Source organism: Elephas maximus, chromosome 23, assembly GCF_024166365.1.
Source record: "Elephas maximus indicus isolate mEleMax1 chromosome 23, mEleMax1 primary haplotype, whole genome shotgun sequence".
NCBI classification, from domain to species: Eukaryota; Metazoa; Chordata; class Mammalia; order Proboscidea; family Elephantidae; genus Elephas; species Elephas maximus.
Genome location: NC_064841.1, coordinates 49,797,042 through 49,813,060, shown reverse-complemented (window position 1 = coordinate 49,813,060; position 16,019 = coordinate 49,797,042). Strand labels below are relative to the sequence as shown.

At 42.4% G+C, this 16,019-nt stretch overlaps 1 protein-coding gene across 3 annotated transcripts; it reads left to right on the top strand.

The window, feature by feature from the left end:
- The first annotated feature begins 1,163 nt into the window (after positions 1-1,163).
- On the top strand, positions 1,164-12,578 carry GJB6 (gap junction protein beta 6). 3 transcript variants are annotated; one of them, XM_049867334.1, is made up of 3 exons: positions 1,164-1,353; positions 3,979-4,146; positions 11,778-12,578. In XM_049867334.1, exon 3 carries the CDS (start codon positions 11,793-11,795, stop codon positions 12,576-12,578), a length of 786 nt encoding a protein of 261 aa, XP_049723291.1. In that variant the 5' UTR covers positions 1,164-1,353; positions 3,979-4,146; positions 11,778-11,792. The 3 variants fall into 3 exon arrangements, with proteins under 3 accessions (XP_049723291.1, XP_049723292.1, XP_049723293.1); XM_049867335.1 differs by having other exon boundaries at positions 3,976-4,146; XM_049867336.1 differs by lacking the exon at positions 1,164-1,353 and adding an exon at positions 1,549-1,564.
- Positions 12,579-16,019: the final 3,441 nt, after the last annotated feature.

The following is a 16,019-nucleotide window of genomic DNA, read 5'->3' as shown; positions in this document are numbered from 1 at the left end:
GGAATGGGAACACTGGCAGTCATGCTTTAGGAGCAAATGCAAATTCCAGGATTATCTGCTAGCCCAGGTCTCTTTAATGAAAGAGCCATTCCAGAAGCCATCCCAAAGTGTTCTAAACTTGTTCCACTCAGGGGCCATACCTGACAACCTTGTTCTCCTCAAATAATCTGTTTTGGAAGATGAATTTTTATAAAGTTTTGGTTCCCTCCACAGCCTTGAAGAGATATTTTTTTTAAACTGCCACTAATCCTGTTGCATGAGAGAATGTGACCCAACAATAACATATGATTTAGGTGGGGACGTTTAATTACTAACCAATTTTGTGGAATAAGCAAGTTGCACATCTCTTGTCTGATGTAGAACAGGTTTGAACCTGTAAGGCCAGGTCCCTACATAAAAAAAAAAAAGAGAGAGAAGAAGAAAACCCAAAGCTATTCCCATCAATTCCGACTCATAGCAACCCTACAGAGCTTCCAACATTTCCACCCCACCAGCTCCTGCACCAGCCCCTATCCTCACCCTGAGCTTTCAGTGCTTGGGAGTGAGGAGGAAACTCGGCCTTCTTGGTCCACAAGGCGCTGGCCACAGCTAGCCCGAGGAAGGCCCGTTCTGCTTCCCCAGGAGAATGCTGGAGGATGGAGGTAACCCATAAAAATAATTCGAATGAGGACGCCAACCCTTTAACTTCTCTAAGTGGTCATCAATTAATAATTAACCACAGGGCCTGTGCCTCCCGGCTGCTCTTCAGAGAACGAGCCATGCACCGGTGCTCCGAGGGGTTAAAGAGTGGGTGGAGGTCTCCAGAAAGAAGGAGTGGTGTGCCCTAGCAAAAATACAGCCAGCGGGGTCTCTCCCTGCCCCCTGACCCTAGTACCACCTGGTCCAGCTCCCCCGAAAGTCTAGCTGGAGGCTGGGCTGGGCAACCACACAGCCCCTCTCCCGGGGGCGGGGCTCGCGCCCCCGACCCGAGCCCTGCCCGCGACCCCCACAGCGTGTCCCCCAGGGGCTGATGCGCACCATCGCAGGCTGACCCAGCGCGCGGCTCCCTCTACCCCGTGGCATGGGTGGGTCGGGTCGGGCCCGCCTTACGGCCGTAGCCCGGCAGCGCCCGGAGGGAGGGGGCCGGGCGCATGAGGCAGGAGCCCGCCCGAGCGCGTCAGGGGGGCGGGGAGGGGTGCATTAAAAGGCGCTGCAGGTGGAAAGCAGGGGCCTTACCCTAACGCTGGGCACGAAAGTCCTGCACTTCCGACTGCTGGAGCCCAGCCCTGCCTACCGGGTCGGGGCGCAAAGGGAGCACCCACCATACGCGCGAGCTGAATCCCCGCGCCCGCCCGCCTGCCCACGGTCTGCCAGGTAAGCGCGCGCTGGGGCAGCAAGCCCAGAGGGCCTCGGGTCCGTCCCCGGGCCGGGGGCTGGGGGCGCAAGGGGCGGGGGCTGGGGAAGCCCTCTAGGCTCCGCGGAGGAAGCACATCCCCAGAGAAACGCGAGCAGTTAAGGTTGGCAGCCTGTCACTGCCCTCGCCCATCTCGGCACGGGAGTCCACGGCCCCCGACGACACTCCCAGGTGGGCACCCGGTGCAGGAGGAGGTCTCTGACCCTCAAAGGAACTTGGCCACATGTCGGGGTGGGTGTCCGTCCTCTGGGGTACCCAGCGTGGCCTTATCCACCTCGTGATCCTCATCCTCCCTTGTCTCCAAAAGCCTCTGCCAGAGAGTGCAGTGGGTTCCTCGCAAAGCTGCCTGTCCTTCTCTGCCAGCTCGGAGTAAAGAGGTCCGACTAGTTGGACTTTTAACCCAGGAGGGTCCCTCTTTAACTTGCCCAACAGGTTTTAGAAATGTCCTGTTTCATGTATTGTGTGTCTGAGTTGACCAGGATGGAAGCCTGGGCCCTTTCCCCCACTTCCTTTCCTGGTTTTGGATTTTCTTCATTTTTGTGGGTCACCAGCGTGTTCCGCTTTGATTTGGCAAGAGGAAAAGCAGTTCAGTGTGTGTACGTTCGGCCAAACGCTGGCATTTGTGACCTGTTGATAAGTACCAGGTAGAACTAACCAGTAGGCCTATGTGATGAACTTAAGCCCGAGGAACTTGTGGAACGCAGAAGATTGCAGTGTGGACAACAGTAATTAAGTGTAATTGGTGACACATTTGAGTTAAAAGGTGGAGGCACCAAAAGGTACTTCCTGTCTGGTGAATGAGACCAGCCCCAGGTGTCACCAGGCACCCTGTTTTTTGTTGACTGGAGAGCAGGGCTGGCTTTGGAGTGAGTGTGGCCTGACAGCTACTGGTGCCCTGCTGTGGTTGGGGGGCTGCCATCACAGGCAGGAGACGGGGGGGGGGGGGGGGGGGGGCGCCAGTAGTGTCAGTGTGCTGCAGTGGAATCAAGTCCTCAGTTTGTGCCTGATTGGATTTAATGATTCTCCATTACCTTTTTCTTCCAGTAAACTTTATTATTATAGAACTGTTATTACTATTGTATAAATTATATACTTGTTGTTATTATATAAATGTTTTCTTGCCCCAATTCTAGTAGAATTTTACCAGTGTTCTAGAAGAAAATGTCCTGCCCATTGCAGTTTCCTTAGAATTGCAGGAGGCTGCTCAAAACTGTTCCTGGGGAGAGCTTTGTCCGTTGCTTGGATCAGGCAGTGTTTGGGAGTATTGTCTGAATGCTGCCAAGGAAGGGAAAGGGAGTAATGAAGAGAGAACGTTAGCACTCTTGATCTGACATCACTTCATGAGTGTGAAAGCACCTTCATTTCCATCATCGCCATGATTAAAATCAGAGGATGTTGTTTAGTCCAACTGCATCTCTGAATTTTTAAAAAAACAAATTCTGATATCCTGGTAATGGTGACTTCATTCTCTTTTTTTATTTTATTTTTTTCCTCTTCTGAATTATAAGCCAGAGACTTAGAAGGAAAAGAACTAGAGATCTGACTAAACAATTTCAACAGGGTGGAAGGAAAATTCTAACTTGCAAATGCTCATCATGCATTTTTGTTTCAATCTGAATATTCCAGGAGCTATTAAGTTTTGCCTACATTAGTTAAAATGCTAAATAGAATAAAACTATGGGATAAGAATAATTTTTAACCTTCTTTTACATTAGCTGAAATGTTAAACAGAAAAATTGCAGGAAAATCATTTTCAACACAAGCTTTTACCATGTGTTAAATATCTTTTTTATCTGCTTGATCCATGAGAGTAGAACTGGGCTACAGAGAGCTTTTTAGTTTTAATTCCCAGAGTTGTTTTAAATCTGGTTATACTTAAATGTCTGAAAAGGACACAGATTTGCTTGAATGTACAGAGACTGCTAGCAAGACCCAGAGAAGGGAAGTTTAACTTCATGGAAATTATTTTTTAATCCTTTAACTTCTTAAAATTCAACATATATAATCCCATGAATTGTCCATTTTTATATTTAGATACTTTAGGCAGAAAAAAGAATTCATTCTGAGTTAATTTTGGAAAAGTATGTAAGTACTAAATCCATTGTTACCAATTTGAAAGGAAAGTCACTGAAGTTTTGAGTCTGAACTGATTTAAAAATCAGCTATTGTGTTGTCCGTTGGATGACCTGACATTTCTAGAGACAAGAAATGTAGATTCTTCTTGAATAGGGAGAGTTTGAGATTTTTTTTAAAAACCTGCTGACAGGAAGTTAAAAGGAGTATACCCAGTTTCTCAAATTCTCCCCACTCCTTTTTTTTTTTTTTTAAATGCTCAAGGAGTGGGTTTGAGGTTTGGGATTAGGGGGTATTATTATTATTATTTTGACAGGGAAAGAAATGTACACTAAAGATCACCTTTGATTTTTAGTGTATTCAAAGGACGGAGCATCAGAAAACTGGCAGTATCCACATGTACCACGTAACTGTTCTGGGGATGAAGAAAAACTACTCACGGAGTTCACGTAATAAACACATGGGGAAGGAGTTAAAGGAACATGGTCACCAATTACTATTTTTCCCAGTAGGTGACATCCTCACTGACATACAGAAACAGAGTGAAGCCTTTTATCAGCATCATTGCTGTGCAGCACTGGCTCTAGACAATCAGATGGTATAGAAGAATAAAGCCTGAACCCCTGGAAGGAGGGACCTCGCCCCAGTTCTTCAGCGTGCCTAATCTGCGGAAAGTCTGTGTAAGTAAGGCTTAGGTTTGCTCATTTTGGTTTGACATTGTTCCCTTCTGTCCATACAACTACCCAAAGCTAATGTGGAAATTGTCAATAGATCTGGTTCTCAGATCTACTGAACATTTCCTGAATGACTTTGAAAGCATCATTCAAAGAGGAATAAAGCTATCTAGAAAGGTTCTTCCGACCTAACCTCTTGGTGTATGTTGAGGGTTAGCACTGTAAATTTTAGGGCTTTATTCTTTGGTTCTGATGTCAGTGAAACTAAAATGATATTATTAAACAGGTAAGTTATGATTAAATTTCTTAACTAAGAGTTTTTAAAACAAGAAGTTACAAATTAGTGTATGTTTTGCTGTATATATTTTTAACAACAATAAAAAAAGAAGTTACATTACTGTAGTGGAATGCTAATAGGTCTAAATTATTTGGATTGTAAATGAGAAGAACCGTCTTCCTAGAACCATGTATCATCAGTAGTTAGATCAATGTGTTACTTATTTTCAGAGTTAAATATTTAGAGCTGTAGCTTTTGTGCCAAGAATGTGGCATGGAATCATTCACTATGGTTAGATACACCATAAAACCAAATCAAGTTTACCATTTTAGGTGAAACATAACTATATGTTTGTAAGTTAAGTACTACAGAAGCTAAGCGTATCTATGCTTTCCTTAAAAGACAGCCAGAAAGGAGCCAGCTAAACCTCTCTTGTTTAAAAAGAAAGAGTTAACATTTTACTTTTTATTGAAAGAGCTCCTCCCATTGGCTGCAGCCCTCTCGAAGCATAAAAGGAAAGAGGTATTTTATTTTCTAAAACTGCAAAGTGTTCAAATGGGTTATTTTGAAATTATCTTGGGAAATAACTTTAAATGAGTGAAAATTTCATAAAGATTTGGCCTTCAAATCTTTTATAACTAAAATGTTGATAAAAGATTACCACCAGGAGCTATGTGTTCTTAAAAGGGAAAGTCTGAGATTTGGAACATGAATGGCCTCCATTCCTTCTTCTGGGCCATGGTTCACAACATGAGCACACTGCCCAGTGCTACGTTTGCAGACGCTGCTAAGTGCTAAATGATTCTGGAGGGACAAAGTGGAGTCCAGTGTCCTCCTTTTAGAACTTGCAGAATTGCTTGCCATCTGTCACCTCAGCCTCCCTCTGTTCTGTGAGTGAGAAGCATCTCCTGGGGGCAACCAGGACTTACCAGTGGCTGTAGCAATGTGTCAGGAAGTTAATAGGCTCCAACCCCCGAGAAGACACATTATCTCATCTGTCTCTTAACACTTCTGAGGTGAATTTTTCCTTCTTGCTCCTTGTCCCCAGAGAACAATATGCAGGACTGATGTACAGGGCTTGATTGGTAAAACCCTCAAGAATGGTGTGGACTAGATGAAAGATATTGACCGAGAAGCCTGCGCTGTTAGGGAACATTGGATTCAATTTATTGAAGGCCCTTCAGGCAGCACACTTAGGGAGATGGTAGGTTATGGAGAGAAAACAACCCTTCCTTGTGAATCATTTCTGCTGTTATAAATAATAGGGCCTTTGTGGCTCTTGCAGGAAGAGACTTTGAATCAGGTGATTTGTTTTCAGTCTGATTAATTGTCCTCAATGACCAGTGGGCTAGGAATGCTTGTATCTGAGTTTAATCACTCATTTTCTTAGTGACATAGACCTCTCCTTCTTTTTTCTTCCTTTAAAGGCTCAGGTGAATTGCTGGATTTCGGTGTCAGTGTCAATAAGTATTGTGAAATAAATTAGTTTCCGTTCAGTCTTGTGGCTTTGATAGAACAGTCTTTGAGGCATGTAATTGGGGACCCAGAAAAAGAAAGAGCACTAATAAATCTAAAAAAACCATTGCCATCAAGTCGATTCTGACTCATAGTAACCCTATAGGACAGAGTAGAACTGCCGCATGGAGTTTCCAAGGAGCACCTGGTGGATTCGAGCTGCCATCCTTTGGTTAGCAGCCATAGCACCTAACCACTATGCCACCAGGATTTCCCTAATAAACCTACTGCTATCACAGTTTTTCTGGTTTTTTAAGAGGTAGAAGCCCAGCAGAGCCAAAGTCAAGGATCCTGCTTCTGGAAAGCTGGAGCCTGTAGTCCTTGTGGGGAGATCGGGACCTCTTGACCTCCCCTGTGACCTCACCCACTCAGAACTCATAAAGGCAAGGTTGTACTTTGGCACCTTGCTCTGTCTGCTGCCTAGACACCTGGACAGGTAATTGCGGATATGCAGTTGTTCACAGGCTACAGAGTAGAAAACAAAGAAAAAGTATTCTTACCTTTGGAGGAATTTAAATTCTGTGGACTTGAGGGTTTGAGCAAATACAGGCTTTCGATCTGATAAATTAAAAGCTTGCTCACTTGGCATTTAACTAAACAAACTTCAGTGGGAGATGTTCTTGGTTAACTAGAGAACATCTTCATTTTAGAAACAAATAGGACTGACCCCTACGTGAATGGTTAGGGTAAAATATGTTTAAACATCAAGATGTCAAGTTTCCACCTCCCCACTATTTCCTTACATCCGAAAATGCTTACAGGGTAGAACGGCAACAATTAGGGAAATTTATTATAGTGTCTTCCATCAGAGACTAAACAATAATTTTCTAATTTATATTATTTAAAATGAGTTTCTTAGAATCAATCAAAGATTCATTTCTAATTCATATTATTTAAAATGAGTTTCTTAGAATCAAAGATTCATTTACTATGGATATTTAAAGCCTCTATAGGTGATACAGTAAGTAGACTATGGATGGGAAGACTTTACTAAATAGACTTAAAGTAGACTTTAGAGACCACTAATCCAACTGATTCCTCCCTGGTTCCTCTGAGTCCTCTCTGCATTAGCCTATTTCATTTTTCTCAGCTCTTTCTAAAAGCAAAAACCTGGATTTCTGTTCATTCTACCCATTGGATCTAATTCTTAGTCCTAGATCAACACAAAAATCTAAGCCTCCTGCCACAAATACTGGGATTGCTGTCGTGTGCCTCACAAGGCGTCTTCAAGCTAACTTGCTCTAGTGCCTTCAGTTATTGCCCTTGTGAGATGATTCCCAGACCCTTTACCACCCTGATCATGCTTCTGTAGATATTGTTGAGTGTGTCCATGCCGATCTTAAAATGCGAGATGCAGCACAGCACTTCACATGATGCTGTGCAGTAATCTGGGCCCTCACTTCTATTCACGTTGCCAAACACCGCGTTTCTTTTCGGCAGCCTTGGTGTGTGGTACTGTCAGCCTGCTTCCAGGTAGATCCTGACTCCTTAAGTAAAATGTGAAGTTGTTACTAAATGAGCCATGAAAATCTGATAACTCTCTGCTAATATGAGAGACATTTACAGATGTCATTTTGATACTGAGACATTATATCTGTGTTATTGCCAGTGCCATAGTTACTACAAGCAAACAAATTGTTGTTGTTAGGTGCCATCAAGTCGATTCCGACTCACAGCAAATCTGTGTACAACAGAACAAAACACTACCCAGTCCTGTGCCATTCTCACAATCATTGTTATGTTTGAGCCCATTGTTGCAGCCACTGTGTCAGTCCATCTCATTGAGGGTCTTCCTCTCTTTTACCTCTACTTTACCAAGCATGATGTCCTTCTTCAGGGACTGGCCCCTCCCGATAACATGTCCAAAGTACATGAGACAAATTCTCACCATCTTCACTTCTAAGGAGCCTTCTGGCTGTACTTCTTCCAAGACAGATTTGTTTATTCTTCTGGAAGTCCATCATATATTCAGTATTCTTCACCAGCATCATAATTCAAAGGCATCAATTCTTCTTCAATCTTCCTTATTCCTTGTTCAGCTTTTACAAGCATATGAAGAGATTGAAAATACCATGGTACTCGTGTCAGGCGCACCTTAATTCTCAAACAAATGGTAACGTTAAGTATACACACACACACATATTCTAAAACATCGCCTTTAATGTATATGTATATACATTAAAGGCGATGTTTCAGAATTTTGCTGGAGATTCAACAGAATGTTCCCCAGCCTGTATATATGAACTTTCTCTTACCTTGCAAATCAGGGTTTTGTCCTTCTCAAAGTCTGGGCCCCACTCATTCTGAATAAAAAAATTCTGATCTCATCTGTAAATTTTTCGGTGTTCTAAGGTTTAGTTCTTCTGGGGATGGAGACTAGAGCTCCTTTACATCATGTAGGGGCTGGCTGTGCACCTCTCTTGTACCATGTTTTTAGAAATAATTTGAGTAGGAGAAATAAAATAAGTTTAATTAAAATTATGCCATTTGCTCCAGGCATTGTACCCATCCCTTTTTTAGTTTCTTTGGCTCAAGTATCTTATTTTTCTTTCTTTTCATAACCTACAAAAAAAACCTATTTTACTTTTTTTTTTTAATTTTTATTGTTGTTGTTTGTTCAGATCATTTAGGATTTAAACTTCCTGACATTGTTTTTACAGGTTTGGGTCACTCCCCTCCATTTGTGTGATTATCTGAGTTATCATCCGTCTTTTTGTCAATTTAAAATCTGAACTCGTCCGTGGCACCATGATTCCGCTCTCCCTTATCTGAGTCACTTGCAACTGCATGGACATATGCTTATAAGAGCCCTCCGTCCCTTTGGAGTAGGCTACCCTTTTCAATTGGCTACCAAATTCTACCTTTCTTTTTTTTTTTTTTAACTTAAAAAATAAATGTGCTTCCTTAAAGTCTAGGTTAAGTTAAAAACCATAATTTGAGTGTTCCCACTTGTGCCACAAAGTGAGTTTTTAGTTCAAGTTTGGTATGGATTTAAAGAAGCCAAATGCTCTTATCATAATCTGTTTTAAAACTTTTCATACACCATGGTATTCGAACAACTTTTAAGAATCTATAAACATTTTGAAGTCCCTTACGTTTTTTAGGCAACGGAGTTAGATTGGGCTACTATGCCGTGAAGTCCTTCCCCTTGGGCCAGCACTGTTCTCTCAGGCTCCTTCTTGCTGCTCCACCTCATTTTGTTGATGTGCTGCCCACAGGGCCGGGCAGTCAGGTCATCCTCAGTGGTCTGAGGCTTGTAGTTTGTTTACTAAGTACTGCTATTGAACACCTCCTCATGGCTCATTCCAAAGGGAAAAATACTGGCCTGTGAAGTTCGGGTTCTCTCAGTGATCCTGTCCTCAGTGACTTCACTAAATAGCTGGAAACAGAGGTACTTGATGTGAAGCCACCTTGCCATCCTGGATTTTTGTTTGAATTTTATGTGGCTCCATTTCACAGAGCTGTGATCTCACACCTTGCCAGTACCACAGGACAGAGTGAATCTCTGTGTTTGCCTCCTCAGAGCCTGGTGTGACAGCTTGGCCTTCCTGCCCCTCCACTCATGGCTCTTCTGAGAACCCACTGGGTGAGGACAGGAGATCAAAGATGAAATAGCCAACAACAGATACTCCATAAGTGCTGGTGGAAGGCTTGGTGACTTTCATTTAGTGGCTTTGGCAATGTGGTAAAAGGAAGAGTTTTCCTGTAATGGGCAAGAGGAAAAAGCAGGGGCAGAAACTCTAACTTGTGATGTAGAGATTTCAGTTATGCCCTTGCTTGGGTGCCACTTTCCATCCCCTGGGGCGTGTTCTCTTGACCTCCACTTGCTAGTTCAGACAAAGAGGAATCAACACACAACTATGAGTTGGATGAATGGTGCTGATTGCTTCCTTATATCTAGACCTAATGCCTTTCTAAGGAGCCCTGGTGGTACAGTGATTAAGAGCTGAGCTGCTAATCAAAAGCTTGGCAATTAGAGCCCAGCAGCCACTCCCAGGAGAAAAGACCTAGAGATCTGCTCCCATAAAGAATACAGCCTAAGAAACCCTATAGGGCAGTTCTACTCTGTCCTATAGTGTTGTTATGAGTTGGAACCAACTTGACGGCACACAACAAGTGTCTTTCTGAGGCAAATGTGATATCTAAAAGGCAAACCAAGAGCAAAACATGAATTTCTAAGAAAGTCAACTCAAGTGGGCCTCTGCCTTTTTAAAAATAAGGCTGGCTAACTATATTAAATCTACAAAAGATATTGATTCTGGAGCACACTTCAGCACCCCCATTCAGAGGCCAGCTGCGGACAGTGATGGGAGCCCAGCATGCCTTGAAGAGGTGACATTGGCTTATGTTTATCCAGCTGCTTAGAAGAGCAACACACATGATTCAGAGAGGCCATATCTGTGAACAAGAGTGCAGGTGCTAGGGTGGATTGGCCTAAAAAGAGAAGGCTGGTGAGTGTGTTCCCTCATGCATTCAGGTCCAAGAAAGTTCATCTGAGACTGGATCTGAAAGGGACTCTGGTGACTGCCACATCCCCTAAAATGCCATGAACAATTATGAGTACATTTTTCTGAAGAGAGGGTCTTTCACTTTCAGCAGTGTGTGACCAATTCTTTAGTCTTCTGTGGCAATTGTAGGAGAAGAAGAAATCTGTTTGAATTATATCAAAAGTTTCCAAAGATGTAAAGAATCAGTTGCCATCAAGTCAACTCTGACTCACAGCAACCCCATGTATGTCAGAGTAGATCTGTGCTCCATCGAGTTTTCGATGGCTGATTTTTTTTAAAGTAGATCACCAGGCCTTTCTGTGCCTCCGGGTGGGTTTGGCTAGTAGTCAGCACTTAACCATCTGATTAGTAGTCATTTGTGCCACCCAGGAACTCCTAAGATGTAACAAAAAAGCCCATTTTCTCTCAGGATGTAAACTGTGTGTATACCTCTCAGGAGGCGGTGGTGTTTTGGCTCTTGATAGCAGTGGTGCTGGTCCCTGTTGTCTGTGGCTCTCTATTGGGGATGGAAAGCAATGACTGGCCCTGATTACATTTGAGAACAAGTGAGCAATTTTTATAAAAGCCTGTGATTCTCTTTTCAAAGAGGCCCTTTCGGTAGTTTAAAGTATTAGGTTTCCTACATGATTGTGGCAGATGATGTTATTCAAGCTAGAAATAAATAACAGTATATTGTATAAAGTAAACTAGTGTTTGATTTCTTTCTTCCCTTCTTAGTCTGCTGGTTAAACCAGCTTATATCATTCCAGTGAATGAATTTTTGTTTTCTTGGATAAGCCATTTAATGAATAAAATCTACTGTGGAACATTCCTGATCCCTTGGGCAAAACCAAAACTAACATAGTGATTAAAACAAAACTTGGAAATTATTTACCTGTGTTCTGGATTAATCTCTGGCCCAGCCCACTGCCATTGAATCAGTTCTGACTCGTAGCAACTCCATAGGGTTTCCAATGCTGTAAATCTTTATGGAAGCAGACTGCCACATCTTTCTACCTCAGAGCCACTGGTGGTTTCATTCCCCTGACCTTTCAGTTAGCAGTCAAGTGCTTTAAACATTGTGCCACCAGGACTCCTGTCTGGCAACAACCTAATATATAATCTGAATTCAGTTGAATCAAGATGATTCAAACCTCCCAAAAAAGTTATTTCTGATCCAAAACATTACAATGTTTTTAAAGTGTTTCTCACCAGAAAGCCTCTTATTAGCAGTTTGGGGAACTGAAGTTATAAAATTTCACAGTATAAGAGAAGTTTGCTTATGTGTTATGGTACTGTAGAGCTTTGTACATTCAGAGGAATGTTCCACTAACTCCGCTCTGCTCATCTTTGTGTAGGACTAAGCCAACACAATGGACTGGGGCACCCTACACACTTTCATCGGGGGTGTCAATAAACATTCCACCAGCATCGGGAAGGTGTGGATCACAGTCATCTTTATCTTTCGCGTCATGATCCTTGTGGTGGCTGCTCATGAAGTGTGGGGTGATGAGCAGGAAGATTTTGTCTGCAACACTTTGCAACCAGGATGCAAAAACGTGTGCTATGACCACTTCTTCCCCGTGTCCCACATCCGACTGTGGGCGCTGCAGCTCATCTTTGTCTCCACACCTGCCCTACTAGTAGCGATGCACGTCGCCTACTACAGACACGAGACTGCCCGCAAGTTCAGGCGAGGAGAGAAGAGGAATGAATTCAAAGACATAGAAGACATTAAAAAACAAAAGGTTCGAATAGAGGGTTCCCTGTGGTGGACATACACCAGCAGTATTTTTTTCAGAATCATCTTCGAAGCGTCCTTCATGTATGTGTTTTACTTCCTGTACAATGGGTACCACCTGCCCTGGGTGTTGAAATGTGGGATTGATCCCTGCCCCAATCTGGTCGACTGCTTTATTTCTAGACCTACTGAAAAGACTGTGTTTACCGTTTTTATGATTTCTGCATCTGTGATTTGCATGCTGCTTAATGTGGCTGAGCTGTGTTACCTGCTGCTGAAAGTGTGTTTTAGGAGATCAAAGAGAGCACAGATGCAAAGAAATCACACCGATCATGCCCTGAAAGAAAGTAAGCAAAATGAAATGAATGAGCTGATTTCAGAGAGTGGTCAAAATGCAAGCACTGGTTTTCCAAGTTAAACATTTCAAAGTAAAATGTAGCTGATTTATAACAAAACTGTTGTCTTCTCCTGAAAGCAATGACAAGCTAAAAATGCCCTCTTTAGGCTGAAGAGTTTCTGTTTATGAATGACTTTCATAATAAATAGATACTTGAATTAACTGTTTTGTAGAGTAACTGTGCCATTAACATGGAACATAATCAAACCTGTGGTCCATCTCGGAAAACTAAAAGATTGTTGACAACTCTGCCTTAAAGTAACTTTAACATATCAAGTTAAAGTGGACTATCTGGCATAGTGGGTGTTCCTTGAAAACTTAAGTATGTAACTGTTCTTGATAAAGAACATTTATCTAGAAATTGATACTTTTATTAGTAAAAGATATTTTTATAGGATTGAATGTTTTAGTTCTCAATTGGAGTTTATATAAAGTGTTTTTATAACAACTTGTCTTCCTTACCTAGAAAAACATACAATGTTACTTATAGAATTATACCCTCAGTACCTAAATTTTGAACTTACAAAAGGCCTATCTTGTACATATTGTTTTACATTGTCTATTGACAAATTTATGAACTATCACGATACTCTAAAGGTGGAAAGTGTTCATCGTACAATATATACTGCTTTCTGAATGTAGACACAGATGTATGGAAGTGGAAAGCTTTTTAAACTAGCCTATTTGTCAATCATTTTGAAAAACTTAAACATGAATGCGATTGCCTCAATAAAGATAAGCCCTATTGCTTAAGCCTTATCATGCATTGTGGGTTTCAGTTCAGTCTGTCATCCAAGCGCCCATGGGCCACCTTGCCATCACCCCTGGTGCGATGCTAACTTGGTGGTTAACTTTTCCTGGGAGGCTGCCAGTTTCTGTGGGTGCAGTGGCCTGGGAGGTCAGTGAGGACCCTTGCATTAGCACATCAAGTGGCCAGAGCCTATGTGTAGCAGCCCACCAGATCCTCTGGAGAGAGGGGTAGGCTGCTTGTAGGACATTGGAAAAATGTCCTCTAAATCAGTTCAGCCTTGATAGAAAGGAGAATGTGGGAGTTTTGAGCAGCCCTCAGACAAAGCCTGTCCCAAAGGATGCATAACCTGAGTCCATTGTGACTAAGAAGTACCCACAGCTTTATCCACATAGACAGGAAAATCTCTTTCTCCCCAGGGATTTCCAGATTGAACACAGATGCTGTGTATATGGGTGTTGGTGAATTAGTCACAGACTGCATCCCTCTGAGCAAAGGGAAGTATTTAGCGTTGTACATTGTGCATGGGGACACCTAACGAATAATGAACAATGGTTACATATATGGGCTAGACGTGGAACATTGGTTCCTAAAGGGCCTCTGTCAGAACCTCTTTCCAGAAAAGCAAAAAACTAGTTCTCATTTTCTTCAGAGTCTAAAGCAAATCTGAGACATCATATCATTTATCCATAAATATTTTAATTTTGATCTATAAGCAGGACTAATGTTTTTAAACAAAACCACAATTACACTTAAAAAGTCTAATAAACATAATTCCCCAACATCCTATAATGTTCTCTTCTTTTGAAATAATTGTTTGAATGGGTATCAGATGAAACCTATAAATGGGAGGGGTGGGTAGGGAGATTAGGGAAGATAATTTCTGCCTCGGTAATGATCCCAATCTGTATGTAAGAGAGACTTCCCACTGAACCCTTGGGAAGGCCTCTCCCTCGTGACTGCCCTGTTTGTCCTTCCTTTCTCTTTTATTTTCAACTTTTCCTCTTCTCTGGTTTCTGCTCTTCCACCTCTCTAAACCCTCCTTCCCCCTTGTCATGGATTGAATTGTGTCCCCCCAAAATATCTGTCAACTTGGCTGGGTCATGATTCCCAGTATTGTATGATTGTCTACCAGTTTGTCATCTGATGTGATTTCCCTATGTGTTGTAAATCCTATCACTATGATGTAATGAGATGGATTAATGGCAGTTATATTGATGAGATCTACAAGATTAGATAGTGTCTTAAGCCAATCTCCTTTGAAATATAAAAGAGAGAAGCAAGCAGAGAGATAGGGGATACCACCGAGAAAGCAGCACCGGGAGCAGAGTGCATCCTTTGGACCTGAGGTTCCTGCACAGAGAAGCTCCTAGACCATGGGAAGGACCTTCCTTCTGAGTCAACAGAGAGAAGAAAGCCTTTTCCTGGAGCTGGTGCCCTGAATTTGGACTTCTAGCCTACTTGACTGTGAGAAAATAAATCTCTCTTTGTTAAAGCCATCCACTTGTGGTATTTCTGTTATAGCAGCATGAGATGACTAAGTCACCCCTCTAGCTATAGCCCTTCTCTCCTACCATCCCCAACAAGGTGTTTAGAAGGGTGGGCTGAACTCACCGCTAGGCACCTGCTTCCTCTTTCTCACCTTCTCAGCACTTTCATCTGAACTCCACCCTCACCCTGAACTGAAGCCATCTCAGCACCAATATCTTTCTCAACACCAAATTTAATAGCATCTTCTCAGTTCTCATCTTCCAAAATATCCTTTTTGAAATGATCTTCTGCATTCCAAGATACGGCTCAACCCAACCTTGGTTCTCTTGTTCCACCCCCAACTGCACCTTCTTCTCTTTCTCTGCTCATTCCTTAGTGAAGCCAGTCTCACTCTCCTCACTTCCAGTCTTCCTTGGCAATGTTGTTTATCCATGCAATCACCCTGTGAGATATTGCCTCTGCTTTACAGATGAGGACATTGTGCTCAGAGAGGTTAAGTAACTTCCTCCAGGTCACATAGCTAATAAATTGGAGAACCAATACTCAAATTCAGGTCTGACTGTCTCCAAAGTCAGTGGCTTAACTACCATGCTGCACTCATTACCACAGCTCCATGCATGATGACAACATGTAATTTATAGTAAGAAACCTCAAATACATATCTGGTTTCAACAATTATCTATTCATGGCTACTAATTCCCCCCCCCCATACCTCTATCCACTCCTCCTCCCAATCCAGATTACTCTGAAGCAAATCCCAGGATATCATTTCATCTATAAATACTTCAGTAGGAATCTTTAAAAATATGAACTACTACTAACACAAAAGTTGGAAACAATAAGGATAAGTAGTTAGAAAATAACACCTTCGTGATAGAAACAATGCTGGAGATCACATGATAGAATTTTGCAAGACCATCAACCTATTCAGGGGAAATACCTTTTTTCAACAACGTAAATGGTGACAATACATGTGGACCTCACCAGCTGGAATTCACAGGAATCAAACTGACTACATCTGTGAAAAGAGACAATGGAGAAGCTTCAATATCATCAGTCAGAACAGAGCCAGGGGCTGACTGCAGAACAGACCACCAATTGCTCACACGCAAATTCAAGTTGAAGCTGAAGACATTAAAACAAGTCCACAAGAGCCAAAGTACAACTTTGAGTACATCCCACCTGGATTTAGAGACCATCTCAAGAATAGATTTCATGCATTG